Consider the following 24,523-nt stretch of genomic DNA (forward strand, 5'->3'; position numbering starts at 1 on the left):
AGATAATATTTATCCTTAAAGACATTGTAGAAATAGAACAAATTCGGTATGCCTATTCTTATATTTTTAAAACTTATAGCAATTCCCTCTATTTTATTCGTATGCTTATAAAAAAATAGCATTGCATATTGCCAAATTTTTAATGTTAAAAAAATAGGGTCTTAGTAAAATAAGAATGTATAATTCAAACCTTTTGTGTTTTTATAAATACAAAAAAAAATAACATAAAATAAAATATAGTTTGATTTTTCAAAATGTAATACTATGTATTCAAATTAAGATATGAGAAATCATCAAAATATTATATTTTTCAAAAACATAAAAAAGTGTGATAAAAAAGGTTTATTTATGTTTATGTAGGTTAAACTGTAAAGTTAGATAGAATGAATTTATAAATGGCTTTGTCATGCTTTAATACATCATGTTTGATATGCTATTATTTGAATATGCATATTTGCGTTTACAATACTTTTCCATTTATCAATTATATAATTATTATTTAGAGAAACAAATATGCTACTATTCTTATTTTTATATTGTAACAAAAAAATTCCCCAAATTGTTTGTGTTAAAAATATTAAGCCGATAACTGCAAATATTCCTTTTTTAATCGATAAAAAATTTGTAATGAATTTCATTCTGATAATTTGATTTGCCCGTCCAGAGAAACATATGGTTTATAGTAGTACTGTGTTCATTGTTATCCATGATACCTTTGTGAAAAAAAAATAATACACATTTTTATATATTTTTTATTTATACATAAACATATAAAATGTATTTAGTAACAACTTAGGCATTTCTGTTTAACGATGTTTTACTTTTATTAAAATTATATTAATGTATGTCTTTTTTTATTTTTTTCTTTAAGTACCACAAATGCCGGTATAGCAACAGATAAGTTGCTAGTTACAATGCTAAAGTTATCAATATAATAATTTTCATCTATTTTTTTATTGTATAGGGCAACAGACAGAAAAAATTGAAAGATGAGAAAAAATAAGAATCCTAATATTCCTTTGATTCCTACTATCCCGCATATAACACCAGCTATTATACCTACAATTTATTAAAATATATATATTATGCAAACAAATACATGTATATATGCGATATTGTAAGGATAAGCTTCGAAATTATTGCTCATGATAAATTAAATAGTCTTACCTATTATTTGTTTATAATAAAAAAAAACATCGTCCATTTCATTCTGAAGTAGAGAAGAATAATTTAGCATTAATGTTAAAACATGTTGTAATTGCATATGTATTAAGAAGCACATAAATAAGGATTACTATACATATGTATGGATACTCGATATGGGAATTTTTTAAAATATGTATATTATTTGTTAACTAACCTTAGTCAGCTTATCACGAAGAAGCTTCTTAAATAATTCACTGCCATTTTTAGCTGGCTTTGTCATTTTTTAAAAATCAAAACAAACAAAAGAATAATTTTCAGTGATACTTTATTTTGTTCTTTTCTTTAAATCGTAGTATGTAATTTCATTTTAATTAATGAAATATCCTTATGTTTTCATACTTTATTTATTATATAATACTTAAAAAAAATTAACAAAAATATAAAATAAATTATATAAGCATAAAAAAATACATACTGTATATATTTAATTCTGATTTACTTAATCATTTCAAAATGGGGAAAATAAAAATAATTATATAAAATAGTTCCTAAAGATAAAATTATTTATAAATATAAATGAACCTTTTTGTTTTGAAAACTAAAAAAACGCTTAATATATATAAACATTTTGTTAATACTTCCAAAAATAGTTTTTTTTTCGTATATTTTACGTAAAAATACTATATAAATTGTTATTTATTTTAAGATATTTGATTATTTATATTTTTTGTGTAAATCCGTTTATAGTTACATATAATATGGTTTTTGATATGGGGAATTTATAGCTTGGCTTAAAATTAAGCACATAATGTTGTTATATTTTATTGATGGAAACTATAAAATATGGTTATAAAATTCTTTAAACTCTTAATAATTGAAATGAAATAAATATAAAAATTATAAATTGTTTTGCCAAAAAAAAACAAGAACAATTTGATCTGTTTTATATAAAACAACTGATATTTTGAATATCAAATTTTATAAAAAAAAAATTATTAACATGGAATATAAAAAAGACAAACTATTAATAGCTATCTCGAAAAATGCATTCACCTATTTTTATATATATACCTTCAGATACGATTTCTTAATATATATATGATCCTCTATAAGTATGTCCATAAGAACGTTATCAAATAATTTCGATATAAAATTAAATGCGGGTTTTCTCCAATATCTTTTATCTTAATATGTTATAAACTATTTTTTTTTGTAAATATAGATATAAATGTGTTATTGCATTTCAGGTATGCAGTATATATTAATAAACACATCGCTTTAAAAAAAATTAACTTTTTAATATAATTGTAACAGTAAATATTTTTTTCAATTTATAATTTTATAAATAGTATTAAAAAAATGAAGAAATATAAACATGTTGTAGGAAATAATTTTTTTTTATAAAACATTAACAAAATTGTTGTATATATATGTATGTGTCTATTTTCATAATTTTCATTATATGAAAAAATTTAAAACAAAAAAGGTGGTATCATATGTATAATTACATATTCACAATCTCAAAAAAATGACACCCAATCACGTTGCAAAAAAACCAGTAAAAAGCAATCCTTACGCAAGTATATAAAACACTATTTATGGCATAATATTTTTATTTCACTTCATTTTTATTTTAAAAAATGGTATGACTTGCTTTTAAGTCTCTTAAATGGTTATATATATAAATACTGAAAAAAAAATTATATGTTGAAAAATTAACAATATGTTTTTATTTTAAAATTTATTCTTATTTAGACTTTGCTGATGAGAATGAAATTAGGGATGCCCCAAATGTCCACGATTCAATAAAGACTATGCAATTGAGTAAAATATGAAAAAAAGACAGATATATAAGCATGATAACTTTTTTATATACCATAGATAATTTGTTTCTTTAAAATATTTACATGTACAAACGTATTATGTTTTAGATCCATTTCAATAAATATTATAAACATATGTGATTATGTAGAAACTTGTTATTTTTTATTTTTTTTATCAGGAATTGCCCATTTGATGAATCGAAATAAAAATGACGATGATTTAAAAAAAAATGTCAATTTTAATGAATCTCCAGGAACAGAAAGTGGTGTAGGTACGAAAAAGTTAAGTGCAGAAAATTCAGCTATTTCCAAACTCCTTAACAATAAATTATTTCAAAGAAATTCATGCCCAAATGTTTCAATTCCTACCAATAATAAGAGTATTGATAAAGAACCAGTTTTAGGCAAAAGCCCAAAATCATTTGCACACGATAAAATCTCAAATCTAAATAAAATGATAGATGCAAATTATAAAAAAAAATTAACCACTACTTTGCAAACGAGAAATAATAAATATGATGATAAAAAAAACATAAAATGTGATAGTAAAGAAAGAAATAGTAATATTAAAAAACAAAATGTAAGTAATAGCTTTTGTAACAAAATAAAAAATTTGTCAATAAATAGATCAAAATATTCTGGTCTCACACATGTAACTAGTGATAATGAAGAAAATAACACTTGCATAAATAAATTCCAGGATAGTAAATCTTATAAAAGTCGAAGTTTGATAAAAAATGAAACAAATGATTTGTCTTACTTCAAAAATAAAAATACTCTTACAGATGATTCTACCTGTACACCAGATGAAGAAAATAGTAATAATGAACTACCCAAAAAAAAAAGTACACATTTTTTTTTATATTTTTTAAATTTAAAAAAAAAAAAAAAAAAAAATCGTAATTCCAACGAAGACAAACAAAAAACTCAAAAAATTCCTAGCTATCCAAATGATATTACACCTCCCAAAAAAAATAAGAGAAGCTTAAAGCATTTATTTTTCCATTAAATGGGAATATTTAATATATAATTCGTTTAAAACCGCAATATAAGAAGAAAATAAGTTGTATACTATGTTAATTACATTTGATATACTCGCATTTTCTATATTTGTTTTATTTCCCTTCCATTTTAGCGCGAAGTTTTTTTATAATTTTTTATCGAATATTTTTGTATGAACAATTTTATTATATTTTTATTTTATGTTTTTTTTGTTTAGTTGTTTTTAATACGAAAAATAAAAAAATATGTATAATATATATATGTCCTCGTTGAATAAAGCATTGAGAGACACGGTTAAAAACAATACTGTAAAAATCTCAGTTGTTTAAGAAAACGAGAAACTAAAAATACACAAATAAAATAAAAAATAATATAACATAAAAATAAACTACAGCAAATTAAAATAATGATTAAAAGCTAAAAAGGCCATTGAAAAAACATCAAAACATGACATATAAATTAATTGTTATAATCCGGTTGCTGCATATTTTCAACCGAATTTGGATAATAATTATAGTTAGAATAAAAATCTGGAACATTTTGAAATCTTTGATTAAATAAAAATGGTACTCTACATGCATTGTACATAAAATTTGCCCACTGAGTCATACTTTCTTTATTATAAGGGAAAGGACCCATAAAAGGAGGGGGGTGGGAATATTTTGAATGACTAAAAAGGATGAAATAATTAAGTAAAAAATGAGAAAATACTGTACACAAATTTTAAAGCATACAAAATTAAAATGTTCTTAAATAAATATATCTTACCTTTTATTATTTTGGCGTTTCATAGACATTTTTGGCTTCTTAGGTTCGGCTTTTCTAACTTCAACCATTTTATCCTAATTAATTAAAAAAACACATTATTAATATATACGCGTATTTACAATATAATAATATTATACTAATGGCATATGCATATTCTCCTCATTTTACTATTATTTCTTATTTAATTTTACATAAATTTTATGCCTTTTGTGCTTGAGAACTTTTGCAACTGATGATTCATTTGTGAAAACTACAAAACCAAAACATCGTGATCTACCACTAGAATCTACAACAATTTGTACTATATCTATTTCTCCAAATGCCGAAAAATAACTAAATAATAATTAAAAAAATGTGTATATATAAATATGCATACGCACAATACACATGTATACGTTCTCATGCATACAAATATTTGCATAGCCGCATAACATTTTCTATTATATGTATATATATTTTTTTTTATTTGTTTATGCCTTTCCAAAGTATCTTTAGTCCAATAATAGCTTAATCCCCCTACAAATATTTTTCTTTGAATATCTGAAGGTGTCGTATTATGTTCCTCACGAACATCCACTCGTTTCCCATTCAATTCGTGAGAATCCTGAATAAAATATACATAATATATGCCTTATTTCTTTTGTTTTGCTTTTAATATTTTCTCTTAATTTTTTTATTAACATACCATTAATATTTTATCTTTATTTATATGAGATGACATTGTTACAAAGGCAAACCCTCGGTTTCTTTTTGTCTCGTGGTCTTGTGCAATAACTACATTTTGCACAGGTCCATATTTTTCAAAATATTCGGTTATATACTTTTAAAGGTGAATAAACAAAAAAAATAGTGATTTATCATATTCGAATAAATTATAGAAAAATATGAAAAAAAATTGACATATATTAAATACGATCATAATGTTTGTATTACTTTATTTGTAATATTTTGTGGTATTCCACCAATGAAAAATTTAAATGGTTCATTAATATTTTTTGAGCTACTTCCATATTCAATGATTCCTGTTGAAGCTAAATGTGTAAGCACATATATATAAGAATAAATCCATATATATTTTTATATACATTTTTATTTGTTCTAATTTGTGTATTACCAGTACTTAGAGTATCCGTATTTTTGCTCCTAGATGATGAACTACTTTTATCATTTTTGTTAGAACATTTTGAAATACTTTTTTCATGGCAGCAACACATTTTTTTTTTTCCTAAAAGTCAAAAAGGTTACCAAAAATATATTATTAATGTACATACATTAGGCTGCATATTATTTTATAGAAAATATTCTAACCACGCCTATATGAACCATTAGATAAACTTCGTTCTCGTTTTTCTCTGCTTTCACAATTGTTATCACTTTCATTTTCAAGAGAATTATTGTCTATTACTTTTTTTGCAATTTCGTCATTTTTATTTTCTTTTATTTTTGAAAATGTATCATGATCGTTTGATTCATTTATAATATCACTTGAAGTCATTTTGTGGATTTTACTTTTCTTCGAGAAAACAGAAGCACGTTTTTTAATATCATATATTAAATAAAGATCTATATTCTATATACTTATTAATCTTTAAACATTTATTTTAGGTAAAATTTATTTATATATTTTTTTTTTTAATTTAAATAAATAACCTATTTTTAAATTTATCACATATAATGTATTTTATATATCTATTCGTATGCCCCCTTTTCTATTTTTTTTTTTCTTATTTTAAACTTTTTTAAAAATAAAATATATTTTTTTATTTAATTATTTTTATAGTTCCCATATTAATCCTATTAAATATGAGAAATAGAATTGCATAGTATATTTTTTATTATAAAAAAAAATAAGTACACACATGTATGCAATGTAAAAGTAGACATGGCATAGGAAATACTGTACTTAATTTTTAGGAGAAAAAAATAATAAGTAATATTTTATTCAAAATGTTTGTCAATATATTCCCGTTTATACTATTTAACAATTTAATTTATTTTACATTATTTTATATTATTTTATGTTATTTTATGTTATTTTTGGCTTGTTTTATTTTTTTCGTAATTTTAAGCTAGTTCAAAAAACGGACTTAACTTAAATACTAAGCATTATACCAAAAAATTGTAATAAGATTTAATTGAGTTATTTTATGGCTTATTATCAATAATATAAGTGTAAAAAAAGAAAAAAAAAATTAATAATATAAATATATAATCACGATATGTATACATATCCACATGATATAAAGAGGGAAAAATATAATATTAAAAAAAAAGCGGAACCAAAAAATTTAGTTAATTTTGTAAACAAACGCAATGATCATACAGACTGAGTTTTTTTGCTTTAAAAAAATAGTAAAAATATTAGTCTGTATTTTTTTAATTTTTATTATTATTAATGCATTTCTAATATATTCTTTTATAATATTTAAAAACACAAACTATTCAGTATATTGTGTGTGCTACTCCAATTTTATTATGTATATAAATATGTATGTATTTCAGTTGGTTTTACCCATAGCTATGCTTCTATATCAACCATTTTTCCTTACGCATAGCTATACTTCTATATCTACCATGTTGCTCATTTAAAAGCCTATTTCATATCCATAATATTTTTAAACGATTCTAAATGGTTTTGCCAACTTTCTCTTTCTTCTCTAGTTTTAAATGTGAAAAGGTAAGTATTAATATTTACACTACTAACGGATATTTCAAGGGATTTAAGATTATCTACTTTAGTTCTTATTGATGTTATTTTATTTAATGGAAAAGAGCCAATAGGTTTTTTATGTCCATCATCATCTGCTTTCCCTTTATACCATTCAAGAAGTTTTCCATCTTTTGAACATGTTACTTTAACTGTTTCATGAAATATAGTAGTTTTTATTTTAACAACTTTAGTTAATATTTTTCGGTATTCTTTAATTTTTTCATCTTTTAAATTTTTTGCTGAAATATCTTCCCCTGAATTATCAGTAGATAATTTTTCATCTTCATCATCGTCATCATATATTTCATTTTCTATATTTATTTTTCGAGCTGATGGAGAATATGTAGGTCTTCTTCTTGCATTTCTTATAACATTTGGTTTTGTGCTATTATATTCATTATTGTTGCTATTATTTAGATCGCTTCGATTTTCATGACTATCTCCTAGTCCCTGCCCCGTATTTGCTCCACTATAATCTTTCCTACTCGCATTATATTCCTCCTGTTTTAACTCATAGTTGAAATTTTCTATCAAATTCGATAAGGGCCCGTTATTTGTCTGTTGCGCAAAAAAATAAGAGAAAAAATAAGAGAAAAAATGCAAAACAAAAAAATAAATGAACAATAAAGACAGCGAACTATTCAATTCTTTACCGTCTCCGGGTCGTAATTTATCAGAGGACCATCGGGTGCTCTCTTCCCCCATCTTTCATAACAGCTATATGGAACTGTATTTCCCATATTATTTTTGTGTGAATAATTTTTTTTTTTTTTTTTTTTTTTTTTAATTTATTAAACGTCTTAATAGAATAAAGGATAGTAAATTATATCAAATTGTCAAAGTTGTTTAAATAAATAAAAAAGAACCACAAGGATTTCCAAAACTTTGACAACATATATTCCTCAAATGTGTAAAATGCATATAGTAAATATATATGCATAATATACATACATATATGATGTATATATATATTTTTTTTTTCTCCTAAATAATTAATATTATATATAATTAAATTTTATATTAATTTTTTTTTGTCATTTTTTTAAATAATGTGCGTGTGTTATAAATAAAATAAATGACAAAATATTTTCAAGGAAAATATAAAATTAGCATTTTTTTAGCGCATATATGCGCGCTAAAAAATTAAAAAAAAAAACATATAATATACCGCAGTATAACAAATTAAATGGGTAAAAATAAGATATATAAAGAAAGTATATTTTTTAATCTTTAAAAATATAAATTAATGTTATTAAAAAATTACAACATATTGGGAAGTATAGGAGAAGGAATTAAAAAAATATATATACATGTCATAATTATTAATAAAATGTATATACATGCAAATTTTTGAGAGAGTAAGCAAAGATGTGAGTATTTCACTTTAAGCTATGTTGAAATGAAAAATTACGAAAATAAACATTTCCATGTTTTTAGGATTTATTACCATTTTATATTATGCAAATCGAAGAGGATAAAATAAGCTGAGAGGATAAATGTATAAAAGACTCAGACCGTGGGAAAGTGCGTGCTGGAATAGTTAAAAAATATTTATTTTTATTCCGAAAATAGTAGTACATTAATATATATATGTGTGTGTAACTACATAAGGTGTCATTATATATGCTTATGCGCACATATGTACATATTATATACATGTGGCAACATCGCTGCAAAAATGCTAGGTACTTATAGCTGTATACGAAAATATGCCTAATAAAAAAAGGCGAAAATTATGAAAAAAATAATGCAAACAAATACAATTGAAAAAAAAGAAAAATGATATTTATATTTAAAGCCATTTTATTTGCAAATATTTATTATAACATAGTTTTATCTTTTCACACAAAAAATAATGGTAATAATTATATATATATAAAAAAAAATAACAATTTTAAAAATTTCAAGTCTAAAAAAAGTAAATATATGTCTAAAAAATGTAACACAACATTTTTGTGCATGAATAATGAAGAACAAAATGATTCATTAAAAAAAAATAAATCAGGAGAAAGTTTAAAATTTTATGAATTCTCACATATTTACAAACATTTAAAAACAGATCAATCAAATGTAGACCCTGAAAAAAAAGAAAAAGATGAAAATAGTCAAACATCTCATGAACTTTTTGTCAAAAATGATTTTATAAAACAAGTTTCAGAATTTTACCAAGAACAACAAAATAATACAAAACATATCGAAGAAGATGAAAAATACACATCAAGCCCAGACAGTGATAGTGTAAATAGTATAAGTTCCAATGTATTAGTTAAAGATGAACCAAATAGAATACAAAAAATGGGATTTGAAAATATATATGATTATAGCAGTATATTTAAAGAAAAAGAAAAAAAAAATCATATAAAAAAATATGTTGCTAATATATTTCAAAAATTGCCAAAATTTAAAGACAATCTAAAAGTAATTAAAGATGCATTATTATATCTAAAATTTATAGAAAAAGGGAATTTATATTTAGTTAAAGATTTAGATAAAAAAAGTATAAATTCAGAACCATATGATGATTTTTCAAATAAAAAAAAAAAAAAAGGAACAAAAAAAGATAAAATAAAATTAGAATTAACTAGCATTTATAATAATATTAATAAAGAAAAACACACAAAAAAAAGAATATGTAAAGAATGCTCTATTAAAGTAGATTTATATACAAAACTTTTATCAAGACCTTTAAACAATATATATAATTTACACAAAAATCTAAAAAAATATTTACATCCTTTTCAGTATAGTTTATATGAAAATGCTATAACAAATATGTATAAAGATGGAGAAGCTTCAATGTCATTAAATGATGTTTTAAAAAACATTGTCGAAGTAAGAAAATTAATAACAGTAACTGGGAAAGCATATGCAGGACAAATGAAATATTTAAAAACATGTAGAGAAATATTTAACAAATTAAATGAAGCTATAGTTGATCTAAATGTTATTTTACAATCAGGAAGAAAATGGCTAGATTTATATAATTCTTACATTAAAAAAATTAAAAAAATTAAATATATTGATATAGAAAAACCAGCCATATCAATTATAGGTTGTACTAATGTAGGAAAAAGTAGTATATTAAATTCTATTACAAATTCTAAATCAAAAATAGCTAGTTATAATTTTACAACCAAAGAATTTAATTTAGGTCATTATTCATTTGTAAATGAAGATGATATATTTACAGCACAAATTATGGATCTACCAGGACTTATAAATCGTCAAGAAGAAAAAAGAAACATCATGGAAAAACTTTCTCTTTCCTCTTTAAAAAATATACCATCAGGAGTTATATATGTTTTTGATCCATTAAAAAAAGAAGATCATAAATTCTCTTCTTTAAAATCACAAATAGAAATTCGATATTATTTAAGAGGTTTATTTCCATTTAGACCATGGATTGATGTTATAACAAAATCAGATTTAATTGATTTTTCCATGGTAGACCTTCCTAAAGATTTAAAAGAAAATGCTATTTTTATTTCAACAGAACAAAAAGATTCGTTATTACCACTGAAAGAAAAAATAAATGAAATGACATTTAAATTAAATAATTTCTTGGTCAAGCATACGATGAAATAATGTCTTTCTTTTTCTTAAACCGTTGTAATTTTTGAGCAATACTCTTATTATTTTGATGTCCATATTTTACATTTTCATAAATTAAGTCTTTAATTTTATTTGCATATTTTGTTACAAAATATGATTTGTTTCATAGTTCACCTTTTAAGGTGCTTCAAACATATGTAATGTTTCTATTTGTTTTCACTATCCTTATCAATTTTAACATTGTAAATAGTATGACACATTTCAAAATGCTAAATCATTGCTCTTGTATAAGCATTAATTTAGTGTATTTTTTTTTTTAATGATTTTGATTATTTTTTAATTAATATAATTTTTTTTAATGTATTTTTTTAACATGAAAATAACAATAACACTCATAACTTCACTAAACACACTGCAAACAGATTGCAAAAAATGTTATGAAACAAACAGTTTAACTACTAAACAGCTTAACACAAAATTAAACTAAATATGATTGGGCATATATATTATTTTTCTTTTTTATAAACTTGTTCAGAGTAAATATAGCTCCCATCATATGTAACTTGATCATTTTTATGAAGTTCTATGGAATTTGTATCAGTTAAACTATTTCCACAATTCCACATTTGCTGATTAATATGTTTTGATGATGTTGTATTCTTTGAATTTATGTATTTTAGTTCTTTGATACTGTAATCTGTACTTCCTATCGTATTGTTTCTAAAGCAAAATGGATTTTTAAGAAAGTTAACACTAATTCCATTTACCTGAACATTGTAGCCAGCATCAATGTCAGGAATATATGGGCCATTAAAAAGTGTAGTTTTCATAATTAAAAAGAAAAAAAATAAATTAAAAGAAAAGGAGACGTAGTTTTATACACAACAACAATGATTGCCCACTAGACAGTATATTTACTTTTAAATATGTTTATATTTTTTTTAAAAATGACATATCAAATGAAAAAAAAAATAATTTTGTAGTAAATATCCATAACCAATAAAAACCAACTTATTATTAAATTGAAAAAGTAATATATTAATATAGAAAGCCTTAATAGGGTTAAAATAAAGTTTATTTATTGTAACTCGCTATTTTGGTTAAATCATATTTTAAAAAAATAAAAAAATACAATTTAAAAATATATTTATATAAGTGTTTTTTCGGGAAAATGGCTAGAAAAAATATATAATTTTATGAACAAGTAATGATTTCTTTATTTCTCCATGACCATGCAATAATTTTCCTGTTTTTTCTATGAACAGCTAACCAATTTTGGTATTTTTATACCTATTAAAATTTGTCTTTTTTTTTTATTACATAATAAAGGTGAAAATTAGGCTATATAGCCTTTATTGTGTGTGGAATATTATATTTTTTTAAAAACACTTTGAAAATTTGGACATGTTAAATTATACCAATATTTTTATATACACAAAATTTTCCACCAAAGCCTACAAATTATTTTTATTTAAAACAACTATTATATTATATGTCTTTTTTAATTTAATATAGAGTTAATTCAAGGTGGTTGTAAATTATTTTTAAAATTTATTAAGTATTGTAGATGTTTGCGCGGTTAATATATCATTATTAAAAAACGATATCGTATATATAGGAAAACTGGTGGTGGTTAAAAAAAATCGCAGCACATTGGTTGTAAAAAAAAATATATAACTTACGAATCATAAATTGAAAACAGTCTTTAAAAAATTAAAATTTATATACTGGTAATTTATAAACTTCCATTGTTAATATTAAAAATATTTTATGAAAATTTCTTTAGTACATATATATTGTATTATGTATATATAAAGTTAATTTAAAAAAAATGAACACACACACGCACGTACACACAAATAAATGAAAAAAACAACGAACAGGTTTAGAGGTATAAATTTCCCTTAATTTTTTACAAAATATATATTGAGAGTTTTATCAGTGTGAAAAAAATAAATTACGCTCCTTTAAATAAAATTTATATATAATTTTATGGGAAATTATTTGGGAATTAACAAATGTTAAGAGAAATTAATATATATATAAAAAAAACAAAAAAATGTAGAAGTGTGCAAAGCTGTTATTGACTTTAATTAAAAATTGCTATATATGTGCAATTAGATATTCATTTAATAATTTTATTTAATTACAATAATATAAAAGTACAATAATAAAAAATAAAATAAACAAATAATTAGAAACACCACCATAAAAATATATATCTTAAGAATCTATAAGTATTATTAAAGACGAACAAAAAAGGTATGTTATATATATATATTACAACAGTTGCATAGAATTGCTCTCCCATTTACACACAAATGATATATTGATATTGTTTTAGTTAAATAAGACTATGTTTTAATTAAAATTTATGGTTTGTTTTAATATTTTTAAAGAAAAATATTTTAAAAAAATACATATACATATGAATGCACACAATAAGATATAACACCATATATTTTATAATTATGCTTTAGGTTTAAATCAAATATTTAATTTACTTTTTAATAAATCTACCAAAGCAATGGGAAATCGATGTTGCACGGGAAGAGATGTATAAAAATAAAATAAATGAGCAAACAAATAAATATATATATGCCCAAAATAATTTTTAATTCTATGAAAGTATATCTTTTTATCACCCATTATAAGTGTGCATGTTTTATTTCATTTTTATTTTATAGTTACTTTATAAAAGCAAGCTCCAAGAGCTTGGAATTGAGGGATCAAAGACAATAAGAAAATTGTTATCCTTTACAAGTAATTTTTATTTACAGCATTTCATAAAAGCCTTGAATTATATTTTGTTTATTTCATTTATCGAATTGTGTTAATATATTTTAAGTTTATATTGTGACCCTTTTCAAAGATTAACATATTTATGTATTTTTTTTCTAATATTATAGACAATGATATTATACGATTCGATAAAGCATATGACGAAAATGATGTTCAGGAATTTGTGAATTTATGTTCTTCTACTTGCGAGGTAAAATGAAAAGATGTATATAATGTGTTGTCTGTGTAAATATGTAGTTTAATTTTATTATTTCATTTTATTTTTGCCAAATTAGATTGAAAAGTTAGAGGACAGAATGCACCCATGGGCTGCTGACCCCAAAACAATCGGTGCATTATCAGCGACCCAATTAGCAATATTGGCTAGCAAAGAAAGTAGGAAAAAAAACAAAAAAAATAATGTATTTAAAATAACATTTTTCATTTCTTCTTACTTGAAATTCATTTGCGATACATAAACTTCATATATTTATTAAACTCTTTTTTTAGATGAGCCACATTATAAAGATGCAATTCGTGAAGCCAATGGAATTCCCGTTTTTATAAACTTATTAAAATCACATGTAATATATTTTTTTAAAGCTATTTAAATTTATTCATAAATATTTATTGTATATTTCTTGCACATTTCTTATATTTTTTTTTAAACAGGAGTTAGATAGAGTGCATGCAGCGGTTGTGGCCTTATCATTCTTATCAGTCGATAGTTAGACAAAATAAACAAATATAAAACCGAACGAATATAAGATAACGATGAGAGGAATTATTACGTGATAAAACATATTTTATATCTACTATAATAACTTTTCAAAATTTTATTCTATTTTTTATTTTCCCCCATTTTACAGATGTAAAAAACTGTATATGTATGTTTGAGAATGGAGCTTTGCCATATTTGATAACAGGAATGAAATCTAATATAGACGGAATGAAGGCAGCTTGTGCCCAAACATGCAGAAATATATTTGTCTTAGGTAATTAGAGAAACCATGATTAATATAAACAGATATAGATATGGATATAAATACTTTACAATTTTCAACAAACTAATGTAAACTCATTTTTATTTACTTTTATAATTACACATTTGCAGATAAAAGTTACAAGAAGGAATTTCTAAAACTCGGAGGAATAACCCAATTAGTTAATTTATTAGAATTGTATAATTAAAAAGAAAAATATGATATATACACTTATTTGCTCATATATTGAAGTTACTACTATTTTATTATTTTTATTTTTTTATCAATTAACTTTAGACCACCTGCTGATGATAGCTTACCTTTATATACCCAATTAGAGGCTATTTATCATTTAGAAGATTTTATATTGGTTCGCTCAAAAAATACAAACATAAATTTATATTTATATATACTTCCACAAGTGTACAAGTTGTGGCTATATCGAAAATGGAAAATATAAATGTGTTTTATTTTTTTCCCTATTTTCAGAATGATGGAGATGAAGTTCCTCAGTTTTTAGAGGCAGTAAAAAAATCCGATGCCATTAAAAATTTAAAAGCCCTTCAACAAGTATTAAAAAAATGATAAAGGCAATAAAGCCAATTAACAAAGTTTGCACATATATATATAATGAACATTTACCTTTGTACATTTTTTAGTGCCCCGAACAGGATCTAGCTGAAGCCTCAAACGTTTTACTTTTAAGACTCACAGATTAATATATTTGCTTGTTTAATTTTTTGCCTTTTTACTTAAAAATTATCAATTGTAGCATTTTGTAAAAATAGATAGGCAACTTTTTATTATTCCGTTTTACACATGGTTTCGCATTTTTGTAATTATATACATAGATGCGTATATGTGTTATCTTTTTTATTTTTCATTTTTATTATTCATTTTTATTTTTCATTTTTATTATTCATTTTTATTTTTCATTTTTATTTTTCATTTTAATCATTTTCCATTTTTGAAAAAATCTATTTGTTTCATTAAAATGTGTAACTATATATAATGCTATTAAAAAAATAATTTTTATAAACATAAATAATTAAATGAAACATATGCATAGGATGTAAACAGAAATAGATACAGACATGCATTAGTTAATTTCTTTTATTCAATTAAGAATAAAAAAAATTAATATATTCCCCCAAAATGTATGTGTCTATGTCAGGGGTATAAATTGTTCATATTTTTTTTCACAACTTTTTAAATATAAAAGGGTTTCATCATATATTTAATTAAAATAATGTTATAGGAAATGAAATTATTGGGGAGAGTAAATTGGTATGTCTTTAGATTGTAAAAGCATTTCAGAAAAGTTTGCAATTTTATCTAATCCTCGTATTTCACTTTTTAATTGAGGCATACAAACAATATGAAAATAATTTCCATATAAATTTTTAATTTGTGTTAAATATTTAGATTGTAATTTTCGTCTAGATATATAAACATCCTCTAATTCTTTAGCTTTTAAAATTAGATTACTAAATGAATCTTGTATATTAGTATCTTTAATTTGTTTTAATAAGCCTTCACATTTTTCTATATTTGCATCTTGAGAAGTTAATGGAAAAACAACTTGATTTACAACAATATTGTAACAAGATATATTTTTTTTTGTAAGTTCTTGTATTAATCTTTCTGTTTCATATACACTTAAAAATTCTGGGATACATACACATACAAATGTTGTTTTTAAAGGGTTTTGAAAATTTTCTTGTATACTTATTGACATAGTATTTAAATGATTTATTTTATCATACATTCCTTCAAATTCCATATCATTGTTTGTTAAACTTTGTAACATATTTAAAGTACCTTTAAGTTTTTCTTTTAAATTAATTAAATATCCTAATGCTTTTTTTAATAAATCTGGAAATGCTAAAAGTCTTAATGTATGACCAGTAGGTGCTGTATCAAAAACAATAACAGAGTATTTCATATTTCTTATGGATTGCATTAATTCCGCAAAACATAATGCTTCATCAATACCTGGAAAACTTTGCAACAATTCAGGTATGATGTTATTTAAAAAATCTGATTTATTTATTTTAAATGCAGTATCTTCAGAAAATGTTGCATCTATTTCCATACAATATAAATTATCAAAAGAATTTATTAATGTAGGTTTATTTGTAAATTTTTGATTAAATGCATCACTTGTATTATGTGCTGGATCTGTTGATAATAATAAAACAGATTCTCTTTTTTTAGCTAGCTGAATGGCTATAGAGCAAGATGTTGTAGTTTTTCCTACTCCACCCTTTCCTCCAACAAATATCCAATTTAATGATGTATTTTCAATCAATTTGTTTAAATTTGTTTCATAAAACTCATCATCACAAGAATCGCTATCTAGCGATAATGAACACGATATCGATGATGCATCAGATCCAGCTTTACTCATTTTTCACATTCACTTTTGTATTTATCTATTTTTATAAGGAATGAAATATATATAGCTTCGTTTATCAATGATTATTTTTTTTTTTTTTTTTTTTTTTTCATAAAATATTTCTAAAACTTTGAGAATAACTTAAATCGTTTCGGAGAGTACAAAATATTTTTTAATAATTTGAGAATATTTTTTTCATAATAATAAAAAAATTATATCTATTTTTCTAAAAAAATTTTAAATATATGCAATATATAGATACACATAAATTAATTTAAATAAAATTGGAACACGAGAAAGTAGATTTGGAGAAGCACCATATTTTTTGTCCTTATAATATATGGGTATAGATATTATTTTTTTTTTTTTTTTTAAACATTTTTTTATTACAAATTTTAAAATAAAAAAAATAATAATTATTTATGTTGTCAATTTTGTGGGTTAGTGGGAAGTAAAAGTGAAGTATATATATTTTGTAAAAGAACAGTAGGAAGTATAAAATATTGTTAAATTGTGAATAATCCATTTTTAGGGACCTATATATACGAAAAAGTTAATAATTTACAATGAATAGTTACATACATATAGTACAACCTTTATATGTTCAGAATATAGTGTGCTGATTCAGTTTGAAATATGGCATTCCATATTCTCTTTCAAATTCGATGAAAATTTTTTAAGCAATCACAAGCACACATGATGAAGTTTGGGCGTTTCCTAAAGCAATGGGAACTTAAGTATTTTTTAAAACCTAGATCTAATCATTTTAATTCAGAAAATTGTCAAATAAATGGAAGAGAAAAAGAAATGAGTATTTTTAAAAAATTAATTTTGATAGGGGGAGGAGAATGGACAGAAAATAAGGAAAACGAAATGAAAGAGAAAAAAAAATATTCTATAGAAAAAGATTGTGTAAAAAAATGGACTACTTTTTTGGAAGAAAATTATGAACAAATAAAAAAAGAATTGAATAAAAAAGAAAGACAAGTTAAAAATTCTTATGAGCAATATTTATATGAATGTATTAAAAATAATAATTATAATGATTTATTAATAGCTGATATTATATATAAAAATAATAAAAAAATATTATGTATAGGAGAAGGGAATTTGTCTTTTAGTGCATTGTTACAAAAAAGGCTTATTAAGTGTAATGTTGTTGCATCGTCTATGGAAAATGAAGATTTGCTAGAACAAAATTATGGAGAATTATTTATAAAAAATAAAAAAATATTAGAAACAAATGGTGGTATATATATACAAAATATTAATGTAGAAACTGTAGATAAACATTTTTTAAAAAATATGTTTGATATTATTATTTTTAATTTCCCATTTACATTACCATCAAAGGAATTTGTAGAACAAAAATGGAATAAACAGCTAGCTAGCCAAAATGAAGAAAAAAAAAATAGCTATATTAAATATTATAAAAAAGAAGAATATTATTTAATGAATAAACTAATATATTATTTATTTAAAAATTCTTATATTTTATTAAAAGAAAATGGATATTTACATTTACGAATAAATGATAAATATTTAACATGTAGTTTTCCACGTGATTTTAATATGCATTTCCAACAAAAAATAGATTTTTATGATTCCTATTTTATTTATAAAAATATGAAATACATTCCTTCAATGTATAATTATAATTTTTTTAATAATAAAGGCAAAACGAATGTTATGTTTACATCACATGGAAAAATTTTCAAAGGATTTAAAATGGAATACACATCAACATTAGTTTTCAAAAAAATATGAAAAGAAAAAAACGAAAAAAATTCAATTATTATAACAGATTAATAATAATAGCTAAAGAAAGAGAAAAAAAATCATTTCTTCTTTACATTAAAGCCAGATATTTTATTTGTATGTAAAATATCATAAATAACGGAAACAGATGAAAAATTAAATGGACATTTAAAGTGTACCATAAGTTGTTTATATTTCTTAGTTTTTTCTGTATATATTTTATTATATTTTTCAATTTTATTTTTTAAATTATCTTTTAATTTTATTTCATTCAAAAAATTGTCATTATTACAATATCTACTTAATGTTTCATCATTTGAATATAGATATAATTTTTTTTTTTTTTTTTTTTTTTGATTGTCTTATTATAATTTGTGTTACATATTAACGGATTTATATAAAAAAATTTATTCCAATAAATTGCCATATCAACAGCAATTAGTAAAATATTAATATCTTTTGATTTTATTAGAATAGAGGAATATAAAAATAGTTCTAATATTTTTGTTAATATATTTTCTTTTTTTTGTATGTCTTTCCCTTGAAAATAATTTAAACTATCATCACTTAAGTTGATATCATTATTATATTTATCTTCTCCATTTGATAAAACAAATAATTCTTTATTATTTATAAAAAGTTTATCATAATATTCATAAATAATATCTTCAATCTCTTCAATTTCAAATCCTCTATAAAAATAGTAATCATTATTTAGTTGTATCATTTGCTTGTTATTACATTTTTCATTTTGTTCACAATGTTGAGAATACAAATTTAGTTGTTTACTAAATAAGTATTTTTCTTCTATTTCTTTATAGTTTGTAGTTATGAATTTATTCAAAATATGTTTCGTGACATATTCCTTTATGATGTTGTTTGGGAAAGATGGATAATTCATCTTGTCTAATTTTGTAAGACTATCATCATTTTTTTCACTATTTTGTAAAGTTTGATTGTATGGGATTCCACTTGTTTCCATATAATTTACATACGAATAAATTAAATGAATTTTGTTGTACAAATTTTCAATGGAATATGTAGAATTTTTAAGCTTACAGGTTTCAAACAACATTTTAAATTCTTTTTTTTTTAAATTTTTTATGGCACATGATGCAACATAAAATGATCTATAAAAAATAGATTTTTTACAAGGATAAGAAAATTTTACAAGTATATGATTTATATTATCTAGTAATGGCAAATTATATTCACTATTTATATTATAATTTGGATCTTCATATAAACAAATAGATATATCATTCCTTGTATTTAATTCTAGTAAGGAATATTTATCAAGCTTGTTAGCATTATAGATCGATACTGCTTTTAAACCATGTGTGTATTTAAAAAAATAATTTATGTTTTTATATTTTTGAACTTTATTTTCATATATAGGGCATAAATCACATGAATAACATATTAGTTCTACTATTCTTTTTACACAACAATTTGGTGGATATATAATAAAAATAATATTATTTATATCGTCTGAATTGTTTGATTCTTTTTTTTTTCCGCTTTGTTTTTTTAGACCCCTTTTTGTAGTTTTCACTATTTTCTTATCACATTTTTTTACTCGTTCATTTTGGTTTATTAGGTTCGAATTTAAATTTGTTTCTTCTTTCTTATTTTGCTCGATAGTTGGAAATTTTTTTTTTAAAATTTTATACAAATACAATATTTCATTTTTATGTCCACATATTTCATATAAACTATTTGGTCTAAAAAAAACACTCCATAAACTTGTAATTTTTTTTAATTTTTCACATTTTTTAATATTTTTTTTAATCTCTTTTTCACTTAAATTTGAAATATCATTTTTTTTTTTATCATCTATATCTGATTTATTATGTTCATCATTCGATTCTATGTCATTGAAGTTGTAATATGGTGATATGTAACCATAGGAGGAATCACTTCTTGACTCTGGAGTGTCATCATTATGTAGGTTTCCTTCATCTATACTATCTATTTGAATCATTTCTACTTCTTCATAAAACTTATCAGAGCTTATAATCGAATGTAAACTATCTAGATCTCGTTGGAAAGTGTCTGGGACATGTATTAAGTCATGATGAATATAAGTTTCAGAAAATATTTGTGTAAATTTATTTAAAAAAGAAAAATATTTAAAGAAATTATTTTCATCAATTTCATATTCATAAATGTGATAATAATTTTTTTGAAAGGAATATAAAAAATCGGATAAATTAAAATTGAATTGTTTACAATTTATATTATATAAAAATAAGAAAAAATTATTTACACATTTTTTTAATTTAAAAATAAGTAAATTTTTTTTGTCTAACTTATTAAAATCTAACTTATTAATACGTATTAATAATAATTTTATAATATTACAAAAATTATGAATTTTATTAGTTAATAATTGTATAGAACAATTTTTAATATTTGTCTCGTTTAGTAGTAGTTTATATCTTTTTCCATTATCTTTATTTATAGGAATAAATAAATTTTTATATTTATTTATATCTATTTTAAAATGTGATAAGATTGTTTTTTCATTAAAAATATATCCATTAAATTTTTTTATTTTTTTTAAAAGCTCTGGATTTATACCATACCCTATAAGTATGGCATTACATCGTCTTAAATTGTTAGACACATTATATCCATAATATTTTATTTTTTTACATAAAATATAATTACTAAAAAATGTAAACTTCCCTATAATAAAAAATGTAAGAGGTTTATTATATTCATCTTTAATCAGAGTAAACATATTTTTTTGTAAATCATTTTCATGCTTATTATTCTTTTTATATTTCACATTATCTACATTTTTATAATCATTATATTCTTTATCAAAATAGTGTTTATTTAAAGTTCTTAAAACTTTTATTTTTTTTTTTTCATTCAATATATCTTTTACATTATCATTTAATTTTAAATCTTTTTTAATTGTTATTAATTTTTCTTCAATATTATTAGTTACTTCATAATAATTATTCATAAACTTGTTAATATTATTTTGTTCGATTTTATTATCATCTTCTTGTATACTTTCCCCTCTTTTTATACTATCACTTTCATTTATATTTTTTATAAAAGGTAAATTATCTGTAAAATTGTGGTGATTTTCTTTATTTGTATTACTTATTATTCCTTGTGTGTACATTTTATAGGCACTATTCCTTGACATACTAGTTTGGCTTTCTTTTTCTACACTTATTTTTGTTGTTAAGTTTGTAGTTTTATTAAGTATTACACTTGAAATTTTACAAAATGCATTATTATTTCCCCATGATATATTATTTTGTATTTCTATATTTTCACTACTATTACTGTGTTCATCATTTTCAAACATTTTCTTTGGAGTTGTTTTTTCCATCATTAAATTTGTTTCAAAACCCATACCCCAACAAGATCTTCTATTATTTAAATTGATAATATTTTTTTTATTTATTGTATCAGTATTTGTAATACAACTAGCTCTTGAATTTACATGACATTTCCTATGCTCATCATTATGTATTCCCTTTTGAATGCTCGTATATTTTTTTTTAGATTCTAACTCGGCATCTGATTTAAATATGGCACTATAATCTGTTTGATTATCACTATACATAGACAAGTAGGTATTATATTCATTATTATTTTCTGTATCATCAAATAAATTATGTTTTGAAAATTTTTTACTAAGTTTACTAGCTATTTCACAATTATTCTTTTCTGTTATATTTTCACCAGACATATTAACTAAATAATTTTTGTAATTATAATTTTCTCCATCAGAAATTGAATTTCTTTTATATGAACATTTTCTTTCGCTTTCCCATTCATCGGATATATTACATTTATCTATACATATGTCTAAAATATTACTAACACATTTTGAGGTACCTTGATCATTTTTATCTTTATTTAAATTTTCTTTATAATTTTTTTTAGATCGAAAAATTGTAAAACTATTTTCTAAATCGGAATTTGTATCTGATGATACATTTTCATCTACATTGACTTTAATTTTTATATCATCACCAAAAAGTGTTATAACGGAATTTTTTTTCTCTCGACTTTTATCACCATTCCATATTTCGGCTTTATTTATATCCTCTTTTTTACCTTGCCTGTTCATGTTGTTTATGTTGCACAAGCTTGATGGTATTTTTTCAAATTTTCCAAACTTTTCAAACTTCTCAAACTTTCCAAAATTTTCAAAATAATTTTTTTTCACTTTTTCTTCACTTTCTTTTTCTTTTAAGCAATTTTGTTCGTGTAATAAATTTTTTCTCTTTCTTCCACGCTTTTTTGGATTATCATTTTTTTTATTTCCTAAAATTAGTTGGTTTAATTTTGAGTCTTTTAGTAATATTCTTTCCTGATCATTATTTTCTTTAACAATTTCAAATTTTTGTTTTTTATTTTTTTTTTTTAAGATAAATCCATTACTATTTGTTCTTTTTATACCATTAAATAAAATTGATTTTAGTTGTGTATTTTTTTCATCATTCTCTTGTGTGTTATAAGTAGTGTGTATGGCGTCCATATATTGTGATTGACGTGGTGAATCAGGCTTAGTTTTGTTTGTATCATTGGATAGTAAGCGGCATTGGGTGTTCGTTTCATTGGATATTAGGCGGTAATGAGTGTTAGTTTTGTTTGCTCCATTTTCATAGTGTGGCTTGCTTATATTTTTTACCGTCTGATCGGTATGTAACAAAAGGCTAGTATTAAATTCGTCGTGATTTTTTTTGAGGATTGTTTCTTTTTTATCATTGTTAAATATTTCGAAATTACACGTTTCAGACGGTTTGTCATGATTGGCTTGTATTTTATATTCTTGTTCACAAAACTCTATAGTTTCTGCATTTTTTATATTACATTTTTTTATTTTAAAGAAATTTGTTATTTTATTTGATTCCGCTTCCTTATTCCCTCTCTTTTTGTTCATATTTTTTTTTTCATATCTTGTTCATATTTTTTTTTTTTCATATTTAGCTGTTTGGCAATTTAATACCTTTATCGCAAATTCATCAGCTTTTAAGCCTTATAAATAATCGTATTTATATTTAAGTAATTTTTTTTAGTTAAACAAAAAAAAAATAATAATAATACTAATTAATAAATAAAATAATATATTATCCTTTACATTTTTGATTAATCAATAAAAAATTAAAATGTGTATACACATGAATATATGCTGGATTATGTATGCATATTCTCAAAATTTTTATTAAGGAGAAAAAGCGAAAAAAAAAAATACAAATACTAAAAAAAGAAAAGAAAGAACTTTAGAAAGAAATGTGTAACATCTGTACATACGCACAAGCATGTGTATGTTTTTTTTTCTCTCATTATTAATGTAATATATTCATATGTTGGTAAATATATATGCTTGTTTTTAAGACAATTTTTAAAATAGGGAATAATTAGGATTTACTAAATATGCGAAATATTCATTGGATGAACAAAATAAATAAGGAAAGAATATTGAGGTTGGCTTGAAAGGGAGTTTATATTTTTTTTATCATTTTTTTATCATTTTTTTATCATTTTTTTATCATTTTTTTTTCATTTTTCTTTGCCTTTTTTATCGCTTTCCCACCTTTTCATGTGTATATGACCAAAACATACG

At 22.3% G+C, this 24,523-nt stretch overlaps 10 protein-coding genes across 10 annotated transcripts; 4 read left to right on the forward strand and 6 right to left on the reverse strand.

Moving 5' to 3' along the window:
• Positions 1-677: 677 nt before the first annotated feature.
• PVVCY_0701610 (Rab5-interacting protein, putative) lies at positions 678-1,426 on the reverse strand (the record flags this gene model as incomplete). Its single annotated transcript, XM_037634185.1, has 4 exons — positions 678-713; positions 875-1,059; positions 1,168-1,210; positions 1,361-1,426. 4 exons carry the CDS (start codon positions 1,424-1,426, stop codon positions 678-680), a joined length of 330 nt encoding a protein of 109 aa, XP_037490326.1.
• Positions 1,427-2,674: 1,248 nt separating this feature from the next.
• On the forward strand, positions 2,675-3,978 carry PVVCY_0701620 (conserved Plasmodium protein, unknown function; the record flags this gene model as incomplete). Its single annotated transcript, XM_008627888.1, has 3 exons — positions 2,675-2,726; positions 2,902-2,970; positions 3,149-3,978. 3 exons carry the CDS (start codon positions 2,675-2,677, stop codon positions 3,976-3,978), a joined length of 951 nt encoding a protein of 316 aa, XP_008626110.1.
• Positions 3,979-4,430: 452 nt separating this feature from the next.
• Positions 4,431-6,234, reverse strand: PVVCY_0701630 (RNA-binding protein, putative; the record flags this gene model as incomplete). The annotated part of the gene is made up of 8 exons (XM_037634186.1): positions 4,431-4,641; positions 4,740-4,813; positions 4,931-5,072; positions 5,216-5,343; positions 5,425-5,559; positions 5,673-5,770; positions 5,854-5,964; positions 6,048-6,234. 8 exons carry the CDS (start codon positions 6,232-6,234, stop codon positions 4,431-4,433), a joined length of 1,086 nt encoding a protein of 361 aa, XP_037490327.1.
• Positions 6,235-7,332: 1,098 nt separating this feature from the next.
• PVVCY_0701640 (conserved Plasmodium protein, unknown function) lies at positions 7,333-8,189 on the reverse strand (the record flags this gene model as incomplete). The annotated part of the gene is made up of 2 exons (XM_008627886.1): positions 7,333-8,007; positions 8,103-8,189. The coding sequence occupies 2 exons, from the start codon at positions 8,187-8,189 to the stop codon at positions 7,333-7,335; spliced, it is 762 nt and encodes a 253-aa protein (XP_008626108.1).
• Positions 8,190-9,228: 1,039 nt separating this feature from the next.
• PVVCY_0701650 (GTP-binding protein, putative) lies at positions 9,229-11,034 on the forward strand (the record flags this gene model as incomplete). Its single annotated transcript, XM_008627885.2, has 1 exon — positions 9,229-11,034. The coding sequence occupies one exon, from the start codon at positions 9,229-9,231 to the stop codon at positions 11,032-11,034; it is 1,806 nt and encodes a 601-aa protein (XP_008626107.2).
• Positions 11,035-11,507: 473 nt separating this feature from the next.
• PVVCY_0701660 (conserved Plasmodium protein, unknown function) lies at positions 11,508-11,831 on the reverse strand (the record flags this gene model as incomplete). Its single annotated transcript, XM_008627884.1, has 1 exon — positions 11,508-11,831. The coding sequence occupies one exon, from the start codon at positions 11,829-11,831 to the stop codon at positions 11,508-11,510; it is 324 nt and encodes a 107-aa protein (XP_008626106.1).
• Positions 11,832-13,528: 1,697 nt separating this feature from the next.
• On the forward strand, positions 13,529-15,484 carry PVVCY_0701670 (armadillo-domain containing rhoptry protein, putative; the record flags this gene model as incomplete). Its single annotated transcript, XM_008627883.1, has 11 exons — positions 13,529-13,558; positions 13,689-13,764; positions 13,911-13,993; positions 14,079-14,178; positions 14,293-14,366; positions 14,455-14,509; positions 14,652-14,777; positions 14,897-14,963; positions 15,063-15,135; positions 15,255-15,335; positions 15,425-15,484. The coding sequence occupies 11 exons, from the start codon at positions 13,529-13,531 to the stop codon at positions 15,482-15,484; spliced, it is 825 nt and encodes a 274-aa protein (XP_008626105.1).
• Positions 15,485-16,032: 548 nt separating this feature from the next.
• PVVCY_0701680 (ATPase, putative) lies at positions 16,033-17,175 on the reverse strand (the record flags this gene model as incomplete). Its single annotated transcript, XM_008627882.1, has 1 exon — positions 16,033-17,175. The coding sequence occupies one exon, from the start codon at positions 17,173-17,175 to the stop codon at positions 16,033-16,035; it is 1,143 nt and encodes a 380-aa protein (XP_008626104.1).
• Positions 17,176-17,859: 684 nt separating this feature from the next.
• PVVCY_0701690 (conserved protein, unknown function) lies at positions 17,860-18,930 on the forward strand (the record flags this gene model as incomplete). Its single annotated transcript, XM_008627881.2, has 1 exon — positions 17,860-18,930. The coding sequence occupies one exon, from the start codon at positions 17,860-17,862 to the stop codon at positions 18,928-18,930; it is 1,071 nt and encodes a 356-aa protein (XP_008626103.2).
• A 71-nt stretch (positions 18,931-19,001) lies between these two features.
• On the reverse strand, positions 19,002-23,839 carry PVVCY_0701700 (conserved Plasmodium protein, unknown function; the record flags this gene model as incomplete). Its single annotated transcript, XM_037634187.1, has 2 exons — positions 19,002-19,218; positions 19,311-23,839. 2 exons carry the CDS (start codon positions 23,837-23,839, stop codon positions 19,002-19,004), a joined length of 4,746 nt encoding a protein of 1,581 aa, XP_037490328.1.
• Positions 23,840-24,523: the final 684 nt, after the last annotated feature.

Source organism: Plasmodium vinckei (assembly GCF_900681995.1).
Source record: "Plasmodium vinckei vinckei genome assembly, chromosome: PVVCY_07".
Lineage (NCBI taxonomy): Eukaryota > Apicomplexa > Aconoidasida > Haemosporida > Plasmodiidae > Plasmodium > Plasmodium vinckei.